An 11,757-nucleotide genomic window follows, 5' to 3' on the forward strand; every position below is an offset into this window, starting at 1 on the left:
TTTCTCTCCGTTGGGCTCCTCCGATCACAACCTTATTACCTTAACCTGTCCTATCACTCCAGTACGGCCTGTGGACCCTCCAGGGAAACGTCGTCTGTGGCATTTTGGAGCCGCGAACTGGGAGGCCCTCAGGCAGTACTTCTTTGATTTTCCCTGGAATGATTATTGCTTCCATGGCCGTGAGCCATCTGAGTGTGCCTTGCGCATTACGGAGGTTATTCTCTCGGGCATGGAAGCATACATTCCTTTCTCATATCCTTTGACTAATGCAAGAAAGCCTTGGTTTAATCACGCTTGTTCTAATGCTGTCCGCAACAAGGAGAGGGCCTACAAAAGGTACCGGAGCCAACCCACCCCTGAATCACATCATCTTTACGTTTCTGCCCGGAATCGTGCTAAGTCTGTTCTTCGCTCTACTAAAAATAATTTCATCCATACTAAATGCTCTCAACTCTCCGACTCGAATTCTTCCCGCTCCTTCTGGCACCTTGCCAAAAATCTTTGTAACAACTTTACCTCATCATCCTTCCCTCCTCTTTTCTACTCTGATGGTTCTGTAGCTATTTCTTCTACTGATAAAGCAGATCTCTTCGCCTGAACTTTCTCCTCCAATTCTACCTTAGACGATTCCGGTGCTGTTCCTCCATCACTTCCCCCCTCTGACTTCCTCATGGCTGACATTAAAATTTCTTCAGTTGATGTATTTTCTGCCATCACTGGCCTCAGTACTAACAAGGCATATGGGCCTGATGGGGTCCCTCCTGTTGTTCTCAAGAACTGTGCTTCTGTGCTTACACCTTGCCTAGGCAAACTCTTTCGCCTTTGTCTGTCAACTTGTACCTTTCCTTCTTGCTGGAAGTTTGCTCTCATTCAGCCAGTCCCAAAGAGGGGTGACCACTCCCGGCCCTCCAACTATCGTCCAATTGCTTTAACGTCCTGTATTTCAAAAGTTTTCGGGTCAATTCTTAATAGAAAAATTTTAAGGCATCTTTCCTATCACAACCTTCTTTCCGATCGTCAGTATGGGTTCCGTCAGGGACGCTCCACTGGCGATCTTCTCACCTACCTTTCAGACTCCTGGTCATCCTCCTTTCGGGACTTTGGCGAAAGCTTTGCCATTGCACTTGACATCTCAAAGGCTTTCGATCGAGTCTGGCAAAAATCTTTAATTTCCAAACTGCCCTCCTACGGTTTCTATCCTTCTATCTGTGCCTTCATCGCTAGCTTCCTTTCTGGTCGTTCTATAGCCGCTGTTGTAGACGGCCATCGTTCTTCTCCTAGATCTATCAACAGTGGTGTTCCTCAGGGCTCTGTCCTTTCACCAACTCTCTTCCTTTTATTCATCAATGATCTTCTAAGCTGTACATCTAACCCTATCCACTCATACGCTGATGACTCCACCCTTCACCTTTCCATTCGGTTCCCGCAACGCCCATCTCAACAGTTACTTCAAGAAACAAGGGATGAGGCTATGGCACACCTAATGTCTGACTTGGCTCGTATCGCTGACTGGGGTAAAAATAATATGGTTGTCTTTAATGCATCTAAGACTCAGTTCTTGCACCTATCAACCCGACAAAATCTTCCACAGGTATACCCATTAATGTTTAATAATATTCAGCTTAATCCTGCATCATCCTTGAACATGCTTGGGGTTTCATTTACTCAGGACTTATCTTGGAAAGACCATATTACATCTCTTGTAAAATCTGCTTCCAAGAGATTGGGTGTGCTAAGCACGACTCCGCTCTTTCTTTACCCCTGCAATTGTTGACTCTATACAGAGGTTTTATCCGCCCCTGTGTGGAGTACAACTCTCATGTGTGGGGAGGCTCCCCACATACAGCTCTTCTCAATAGGGTGGAGTCAAAGGCTTTTCGTCTCATTAACTCTCCTCCTCTTACTGACTCTCTTCAACCTCTGTCTCTTCGCCGCACTGTTGCATCTTTATCTCTTTTCTATCGCTACTTTAATGGTCACTGCTCCTCTGAACTGTCTGCTTGCATTCCTCCACCTCTACGACGGGCGCGTAGCACCCGTCTGGCAGCAAACTCTCATCCCTTTTCTGTCCAGCTCTCTAATGCAAGAGTTAACCGTTACTCCCAGTCTTTCATTTATGCAACAGGTCAGCTCTGGAACTGTCTCCCTCTATCTGTATTTCCTGCTGCCTATGATCTCCAGTCTTTCAAACGCAGTGTGTCCAGGCATCTCCAAATGATCGGATCTTGAATTTGGCTCTCTATTGTATTTTGTTTTTCTCTTGGAGGGAACTGTTACTGCGGGCCATGGCCTTTGGTTCCTTCTTCCTCGCATAAAAAAAAAAAAAAAAAAAAAAAACTCTTACTATTTTTGTACATTCTCCTCTAATGTCACCTCATCCTATTATTTTTTATTTGAGCGATCTATAGTTATCTATATATGTATGAAATATCTGTTTATCTATCTATCTAACTATCTATCTGACTGTCTGTATATCTGTTTGCATATAAAGCTATCTACCTACTTACTTACATACCCGTCAGTCTATCTGGCTTTCTGTCTCCCTGTTTTTCAGTCTGTCTGTATGTCTGTCTATTTGTATCTATATATGACTGTTCATCTATCATCAGTCTATTTTACTATCTATCTATCTATCGACCTAAATCTCTTTGCACGGTGCCTTCCAAACTAAAATTACACTATCTATCTATCTATCTGTTGAGTATGAGCAGGTGTGCATCTGATTTGGAACGAGTTACACTTTATTATTATCAATCTATCCGTCTGTCTATCCATTTATCTATATCTATCTATCTATCTATCTATCTGTCTACCTATCAGTCTATCCATCCATCCATCTATCTATCTATCTATCTATCAATCAAGAGAGAAAGAGAGTATGAGCAGGCTTACATCTAAATTAGAATGAGCTACACTTAATTATTATCCTCTTATCTATCAGTCTGTCTGTCTGTAGTTACATGTGATAGAGTTGGATCGAGGAAGTGTGGAGAAGTGTGACAGGGTGTAATTTGAATGGGGAATGAGTAATAATTATTGTTTATCTGTCTACTTACCTATTTATCATTATCTGTGTATCTGTTTATCTCTGGATATTAATGTTTGTCTTTCCATCCATTCAGCCATATATGTGGATATGTATGAGTGTACGTTAGTGGTGATGGAGTTGCAGTAGGCTGAGAGAGTGTGGGCTGCATGGTGTGGAAGGGCGTTAGTTGTGGTTGAGCTAAACTCTGATGTAAAATGGCCAAAAATAACTCTCCCATCTCTTTCCCTACTCCTCTCCAGTGTGTGGGTGACCGTGTTTTAAATACTCTACTCTTTTCACTCTAACTTGGTCTGAAATTGCCATATCCCAGTCCTAAATTTTGAGCCGTAGCAACTGATCAGCACTAGAGTATGATGCCATAGTTCTTTCACCTTAACTTCGCCCAGATTTTCGTCTTTTTTTTTTTGGCTTATTTCACTTGGCTCGGTGGCAGAGAAAGACAATACTACGGGTCTTCTGTACATCTTTCTCGTAGTAATTCATCGTGACTAGTATCATACGACTGTTAATCTGTTGCTACAACTCAGCATTTAAAAATGAAAGATGGCAATTCTTGGTAAAGTTAGAAATGGGATTCTTAACCGGGCGTATCCATACACCTTGGGGTATGGGAACAAAAACCTGGGGTTATGAGACTCGTTCTCTGAATATATATTGATAGATTGATAGATATACAGTACATATATATATATATATATATATATATATATATATATATATATATATATATATATATATATATATATATTATCATGTGCCCTTAAACCACAAAGGAATAAATACTGTAATATTAAATCCTAATTATTTTCTTTACTGTTCCGTTACTAATTATCCACATGTAAAGTAAAATCAAGCTACTGGCAGTATTTGAAGTCATAATGACACCTAATGGGACTGGTGATGATTTCGACAATCTGGGGAAGGGGGTACGGAAACATTGTGGGCAATCTACTAGGAGTCTGAACAAGGAAAAGGGTTAAGACCCCCTTGAGCTTGAGTGAGAAGAAAATAGACATCAATAAGTATCATGGAAGGGTTAGAGCAGCAGTATTATATTATGATGCCAATAAACAAATCGAAATAAGTTGCAAATGACAAAAATCTAGACCAAATTTAAGGTGAAAAATCTATAGCACCATGTACTAGTATTAATCTGTTGTTACAGGTCAAGATTCACAATGGAGGGATGGTAGTTTGAAGCCAAATTAAAGTGAAAGGAGGATATTAAAATTTCCACATCAATTCCGTATTCCACCTCTGTGTGTGTACAGCCGTACCCCGCGCCTGAGTGTATAATTATGACGACAGGCAAAACAAGGAGGAGGCGCTAGGTCATATATGTTGTTCTCCGGGGCAGTTTTGGGTCAAGTTGATGAGAGAATATTACAGTAATTGTCGTTCCCATTACAGATTCCACTTCACTGTGTAGTCGACAGAACTCTACGTCTGAGTGTATTTGGCGGAGGTCGAAACAAGCATAAGGGAGCAGTGGGTCGTATACACTGTCCATTGGCGCAATTGTTACACAAAAAAATAACAATACCCTAATACTGTACCAGGAGTAGATAAATGCAGCAGGTGCCGGTGCTGCAACAAACTCTGCAGGATGTTTCTTGATTTACTGAGGTGAATGATACAGGTGTGTATGGTGTATGAGATTTTGTCTGCTAAGAAGAGCTCAAAGCCGATCAGCTTTTGCTGAGCTTGCAAATACCGGTACTCTGATCTAGCCACAACAGAATTTGTAACAGCTACATTATGCATTCCTACAACTACATCATACAGCTAATTATACATTAAGGCATATATATTACTCAAATTCTATTGCGATTTTAAGCCAGGTTGAAGTGAAAGAACTACAGACACCTTCCTCTTAATTTGAGATTCCGCATTATTGTGCTGGCGACCGTCTAAGTGTATATGAAGAGGGTCGAAGCAAATTTCAAGGAGCGCTGGGCCAAAGATATTTCTTTTGACGCATATTCAGGTAGGAGAGACGGCAGTTTTATACCAAGTTAAAGTAAAAGGTGTACGGTTATTCTCTTTTCTATTCCAGATTCCACTTCGTTGTGTGGGCGACCGAACTCTCCGCCTAAGTGTGTTTGACGGGGGGAGAAACAAACGTCAGGGAGCCCTGGGTCATATTTATTGTCCTTTGGCTCAAGTGTTGCTGGATTCTGCCAAGCCTGATCCGCCTGATGCCGCCCCGGTGTTGGTTAGGGATCTGGTGAAGGTGGGTGAGACAGACAGATAGTTAGATAGATAGATAGGGAGGTAGATATACAAATAGATAAAGACAGGTAGATAGGTAGATATCCTGATGCTTCCCGCAGATTGATTAGATATTTGGTGAAGGTGTGTGATATATAAGTAGATAGGTAGATAGACAGGCAGAGAGAGAGAGAGAGAGAGATTGATGAATTATATAGCCAGGAATAGTTTTGAGCTTATCTGATCACTTGCCTTTTATACGATGAGGGGTGGGCAGGTACGGTAGATAGACAGATAGACTGATAGATAAACAGAGAGAGACAGATGGATAGATAGATAGACAGAATGATAGATAAATGGAAAAAAAGATAGGCAGACAGATAAATAGATAGATAGATAGATAGACAATCAGATAGGTAGATTGATAGATAGAGTGGTAGACAGATAAGAATGCAGAAATATGGGAACAGATAGGTGTGTAGATAGATACATGGTTAGATAGACAAGTAGACAGACAAGTGATACAAATAATTAGTTAAATGCGGTACATCGACATATGGGAATATTTGTTATGTGTATAGACTGAGGGATAACTCTGCAGGTCGATTATGGTAGAACATTCGTTGAAAATGAGATTATTCTAATATGCTGATGATTCCTTGCCTGTTTTATTTTAGTACTAGTTTTTGTGTAATATGGCAAGTGTTCACCAGTCTCCAATGAAAAATAAAAGCTGTCCAAAATCATTTATTTTTTTCGAAATAGTCAGTGGCATTTTGTCACACCCACATGGACGGTCAAATATAAAGCTTGCACCTAACTGTGTCACTCCCTCCCTCCCTTACTTATCCACTGAGATGCTGTACTTTCTTGATGAACTGGCTCTAGGAGGAAAGGAGGAATGTTGGGAAAACAAAAATTTTGCTAAGTAGCAGACCTTCCCTTGGACCAAGTTTCAGGTAGGGTGGGACTCCAGTGCCGTCCCACGGGGGCAAAGCGGTCCCTGCGTGTCCCATCAAAAACCGTTGGGCACGGCCTTTTTTTTTTTTTTCTTTCTTTTTAACCTTGGAAAACGAATGATTGACGTTCACCGTGACCACGTTTTGGGTGGGGTAAAACCACCCAAGGTCGTTCCTCACAGGGCACCGGTCTGCCCCCCGGCTCTCGACAGAGCCCCTGTGCACGGCCATTGTCTTTAACCCAGGAACATAATTATGTGCATACTGGTAGGCATTTACCCCGGCCACATTTTAGGTAGAGTGGGACCCCCGATGTCCACCCCTTACGGGCAGAGAGAGGTTATCCCCAGGGGAACAATGGAATAGTTTATTTATTTTTTCCCTAAGAGCATAAAATTTTGGACAATGATAGATATTTACTGGTGCCACATTTTAGGCAGGATGAATCCCCCAAAGGCCACCACCACAGGAGGGGGAGAGGGTGGCCCCCCGGGGGTTCTGGCCAAAACCTTTATGCAGTTATGTTTAGGAACGAGTGATTTTGCATACTGGTAGACGTTCACCGTGATCACGTTTTAGGCAGAGTAGGACGCCCGATGACCATCCCCAATGGGAACAGCGCCATTGGTGTTATGTAGGAATACGATATTTTTCACCCGGACTGAGAATTACAGAGGGTAGGGTCTCCGGTTTTTGTCCCTCCACCTCACGCTTAAATTATTATTTCTTTCCATTTTAATATTGCAGGGATGTGTGCGGCTATCAAATGGAGTCCTTTATCTTGTTTAGATGTGGGAGTAATTGTACAAGTAACCCGCAGTCAGTGACACCCTAAGCATTTTCACACACAAGGTTTTGCAATTTAGCGAAGCACCATATGGCTCCGCATCTCTCTCGGACTTCTACATTTTTTTTTAGGTAACCTCTCCCCCTCATCACCTCCACCTCTTCATATCAGCCTCCATAAAATGAGCCTATGTTCACCACAGTGGCAAACTCTCACACTGACCCCTCACTTCCCCCGACAGGAGGATGAGAGTGAAGGCAGGAGTGATCTGGGTGAACTACTCCTCTCTCTCACATACAACGACACCCTACATCGTCTCACCCTTACCGTCTTCCAAGCAAGGGGGCTTAAGGTGAGTGAGCGAGCGAGTAGGTAGGTGAGTAAGTACAAAAAAAGTGAATGGGTAAGTAAGTAGACAAATAAGTAAGTAATTAAATAAGTAAATAAATGGGTATGTAAGTAACATAGGCCCATATATGGGTATGTGTGGAAAATTATACTTGTGAGCTCTAGTCAGGATTCTGGGCGCTTGAATGGTGTGTGAATGAGTGTGTAGCCCACATTACACTGGATAAACTGTTGTTTAGTTCTCACTTTACTATTTTCTTTTTCTCCTTTATTCTTCTTGCTTTCTCGACCTTGCCTTACGCCATCGCTGGGTGGGAAAAGAGGTCGGGATGATGATGATGATGATGATAATGTGATGATGGTGGTAATGGTGGTGGTGGTGATAGTCATGATGATGATGATGATGATGACACTTAGGCGGAACAAAAAAGGATTAACTATTAACTATTAACCGTTACTCCCAGTCCTTCATTTATGCAACAGGTCAACTCTGGAACTGTCTTCTTCTGTCTGTATTTCCTGCTGTCTATGATCTCCAGTCTTTCAAACGCAGTGTGTCCAGGCATCTCGAAATGAATGAATCTTGAATTTGGCTCTCTCTTGTATTTTGTTTTTCTCTTGGAGGGAACTCTTTTTGCGGGCTCATGGCCTTTGGTTCCTTCTTCCTCGCATTAAAAAAAAAAGAAAAAAAATTCCAGTGAAGTATTTTGTATTTCTGCCAAGGAAGTTAATGTTTGGGACTCAAGTTCATTTATCTCTCTGTATGTGTGTTTGTCTCTCAGGTAGCAACATTATGGATCCCTTACCTGTAACCTATCTACCTACCTGGTTACTTATTTGCCATTCATCCTTTTTACCTGTGTCCTCTTCCACCTATCCACCTACTTGCCTACATACCTCCCTTGTACACCATTCTGACTGTTTTCCTACCTACCAACCAACAAAATACCCATTACTTACCTTTGTTTGTTTCTCTACGTACCTCTCATCCTACTTACCTACCTACCTTTCTGATTCTACACTACTGTACCTACTTTGCTCTCTTATGATTTACCGTTTCTCTCCTCACCAGACAACCTACATACTTACCTACCTACCGACCAAGTTACAAACCTTCTAACCAACCAACCAGCCAACCAACTACCTATCTACTTCCCTGCCTACCTACCTACCTACTTACGTCCAACTTACACCCACAGGTGCAGGAGGGCGAGGTGGTGTCGTGGGTGAAGGTGAATCTCATCGGTCAGCGTCGCACAGTGAAAAGCAAGAAGACAGTGGTGGTTGCGGCGACAGAGGAACCACACTACAGCGAATCATTCCACTTCAGAGCGTCGCCTCCACTTGATGCACTCCACTTAGATGTACACTTGTTCCTTGCGCCTAATTCTACGGCCAAGGGTTAGTGGAGAGAGAGAGAGAGAGAGAGAGAGAGAGAGAGAGAGAGAATAACAGGCTGTGACAGACAAACAGTAATATAGCAAATAAGTCCACGTTAGAAGGCCTCCTCCACTTGATGCACTCCACTTAGATGTACACTTAATGCTACGGCTGAATGTGAGAAAATGAGAGAGAAATAGAGGAGGAGAAAGATAGATGATAATGTAGATATTAAGCTAGGTCTTGAAACTAATTGTATATGGACTTCCTCGCCTCCTAGAGAGAAAGTGTATGAGAAATTGAGAGAGAAACAAGTCCATTATTTATACAGCTAATTATTCCACTTTCACGCGTCCCCTCCACTTGACGCACTCCACTTAGATGTAGCAGTAGCCCGTGCACCTAATTTTACGGTTAAGAGTAAATGGGAAAGGGAAAAGAGGAAGAGAAGGGGGAGAAAAGGTTAGAAGAAAAGGAAGAGGAAAGGATATGAGAGGACCGAGTTAGAGAAAATGGAGAGAGAGAGAGAGAGAGAGATAGATAGATAGATAGATAGAGAGAGAGAGAGAGAGAGAGAGAGAGAGGCCGCATTCCTTCAAGAGTCCATTGCCGCCTCCACAAGATTCTCGTCACCTAGATATCCACTTGTTCTTGAGAGGGAGTGGAAGAAGGGAAAGAGGAAGAAAATGGAGGAGAAAAGGGAGAGAAGAAAGCTAAATAAGAGGAAAGGAGAGATGAGAAAGAGAGGAGAGAAAGAGAAAAGAGGAGGGAAGGGTAAAACAAAGAGAGTAAGGAGAAAAGTCTAAAGAGAGAAGTTGGATGGAGGAAAAAAAAGGAGAGAGGGGAAATATAGAATTTAGAGAGAAGGAAGAATGGGAGAAAGGAGATGGAAGGAAAGAAAGAGAGAGAAAAGAGAAGGGAGAAAAGGAGAGTGGAGATGGAGGGAGAAAGGAGAGGGAAGGAAAGTTAGAAAAGGGATAGAAGAATGGAGAGAAAAGCTGGAGGGAGGAAGGCGAGGGAAGATGGGAAAGAAATAAATGAAAGAGATGGAAGAGAAGAAGAGAATTGTAGGAATGGAGAAGAAAGAGGTAAAGAGAGCAAGAGGAGAGAAGGGAAAAAGGGAGAGAGAAGCTAAAGTGAGGAAGGACGAACGAAAAAGAGAGAAATGAAAGAAAAGTGGTGAGAGAGGATGAAGGGAGGAAGAGGAGGGGAGAAGGTAAAGAACTTAAAAAGAGAATGAAGAATGACAAGTTGCAGAGAGGAAAGAAGATAGAAGGATGAGGAGGAGGAGTGAACAGAGAAGGGAGAGAGACCGTGGTTGGAGGAAGGAGTGGTAAATGATAGTATCTATAACAGCAGAACCACATTGTAGTCAGTCTCTCCAATTTCTATCGCCCCATCCATTAAATATATGCTTGACCAGACAGATTCTTTTTAATCTACAACAACAACAACAGCTGCTACTACTACTACTACTACTATTATTACTGTTGTTGTTGTATTGTATTGTGCTGTAATGTATTTTATTCTATTACAGGTCGAGCGGTGGGTCGAGTGGTATTGGGTTCACACATGTTTGCAAGAGGTCGAGGTTTAACCCACTGGACTCAGGCCATCACAGCGCCCAAGCAGAACATTCAGCAGTGGCATCCGCTGACTGACCCTGCTGAATAAGTCTGATACATCTGTACTATATTCTGTGCACTTTAACTTGGCCTAAGATTGACATGTCTCTATGTTAAATGCTGTGTTGTAGCAAACTATTCAGCAGTTGCCTCCTTTTACTGACTGCACTGAATAAGCTTGTTACATCTATACAATCTAGCTATTTATCTCTTGCAAACTATTCAGCAGTGGCATCCTCTTACTGACTCGACAGAAAAAAGTGTTGATACCGATGCAGTACTGTACTATTGTCACTTTACCATTGCCTGAAATTGCCATATCTCCAATGTGAATGTTGAATTATACCTATAGATTAACACCACAAAATGGTGCTATGCTCTTTTCACAAGAACTTGGCCCTACATTGCCGTCTATCCAACTTGAGTGCTGAGTGGGAACAAGAACATATCACTAGTTTATGGTAACCCATGCCTCTCTAAAACATTCCAGTCTACCGATATGCCTACTACACTCTGTCCACTTTATCTTGTCTAAAACTGCCGCCTTTTCATCTTGTAAGTTGAGCTGTAGCAAGATTAACGTAAGAATGGATGCTAGTCACGAAGAAGTGTTATGGAAAAGATGTTGAGCCATAGCCTTGTAATTTTCTGTCACAGAACTACGTAATGTACACTGCACCATCGTCATTCAATCCCACTCCGCCCCACATAAACAGGAGTGTTGGGGCTGTGGCCTAGGCTACCCGATCACGATATTTAAGGCAAGGGTGACCAGCCTAACCCTCTTCCCAGTGGTATTATGCGAGCAAGACATCCCCACCACTCCTCAGACGGACACCCTTACAGGCTCCATCCAGTCAGAGCGCCGTAACTAGAACATCAGGCGTCATTTGATTATATGGTTACCACTCAGTGTAGTTAATGGGTATCTGTGCCAAGTTAAGGTGAAAAGAGTATAGTGGCGACCTCTTTACTGAATGATGACACAGGATTCTTTAAGTGGCTACTATCAATATATTAATACTAGCCTATACGTCCCTCGTTTAACTTGTTTTAATTTGCCATTTTTCCGCCTTGAATGCTAAGTGGTACGAAGCGATTAACACTAAAATAAGCTGCAAAATGAAGAAATCCTCCGCCAGGTTAAAGACAACGAGCTATAGCAACATTCCCTTAATTTAAGTTGACCCAAATTTTTCTCCGATTCAGCTTATTTCACGTAACTCAAGGCAGAAAAAGACACTGCTACGGCTCTGCATCATTTTCGTTGCACTTCTTCGTGACTAGCATCCAATTCTAGGGTTAATCTGTTGCTACACCTTAGCATTCCATGTGGATGGATGGGAATTTTAGGTAAAGCTGAGATTGACAAAGTATAGCATATCATATCCTTTAACT

The 11,757-nt window shown here is 42.2% G+C and overlaps 1 protein-coding gene across 1 annotated transcript in view; it reads left to right on the top strand.

Moving 5' to 3' along the window:
- The window catches only part of LOC145418169 (uncharacterized), a 70,226-nt gene extending 59,818 nt beyond the window's left edge, over positions 1–10,408 (top strand). The window contains exons 7-10 of the mRNA XM_080286690.1: positions 5,106–5,282; positions 7,248–7,358; positions 8,554–8,755; positions 10,272–10,408. Coding sequence (XP_080142816.1) covers positions 5,106–5,282; positions 7,248–7,358; positions 8,554–8,755; positions 10,272–10,408 — 627 coding nt within the window. The remainder of the gene's footprint in view (positions 1–5,105; positions 5,283–7,247; positions 7,359–8,553; positions 8,756–10,271) is intronic.
- The last annotated feature ends 1,349 nt before the right edge of the window (positions 10,409–11,757 follow it).

This window comes from Coenobita brevimanus, chromosome 112 (genome assembly GCF_032717465.1).
Source record: "Coenobita brevimanus isolate Jiangsu-jjx chromosome 112, ASM3271746v2, whole genome shotgun sequence".
NCBI lineage: Eukaryota > Metazoa > Arthropoda > Malacostraca > Decapoda > Coenobitidae > Coenobita > Coenobita brevimanus.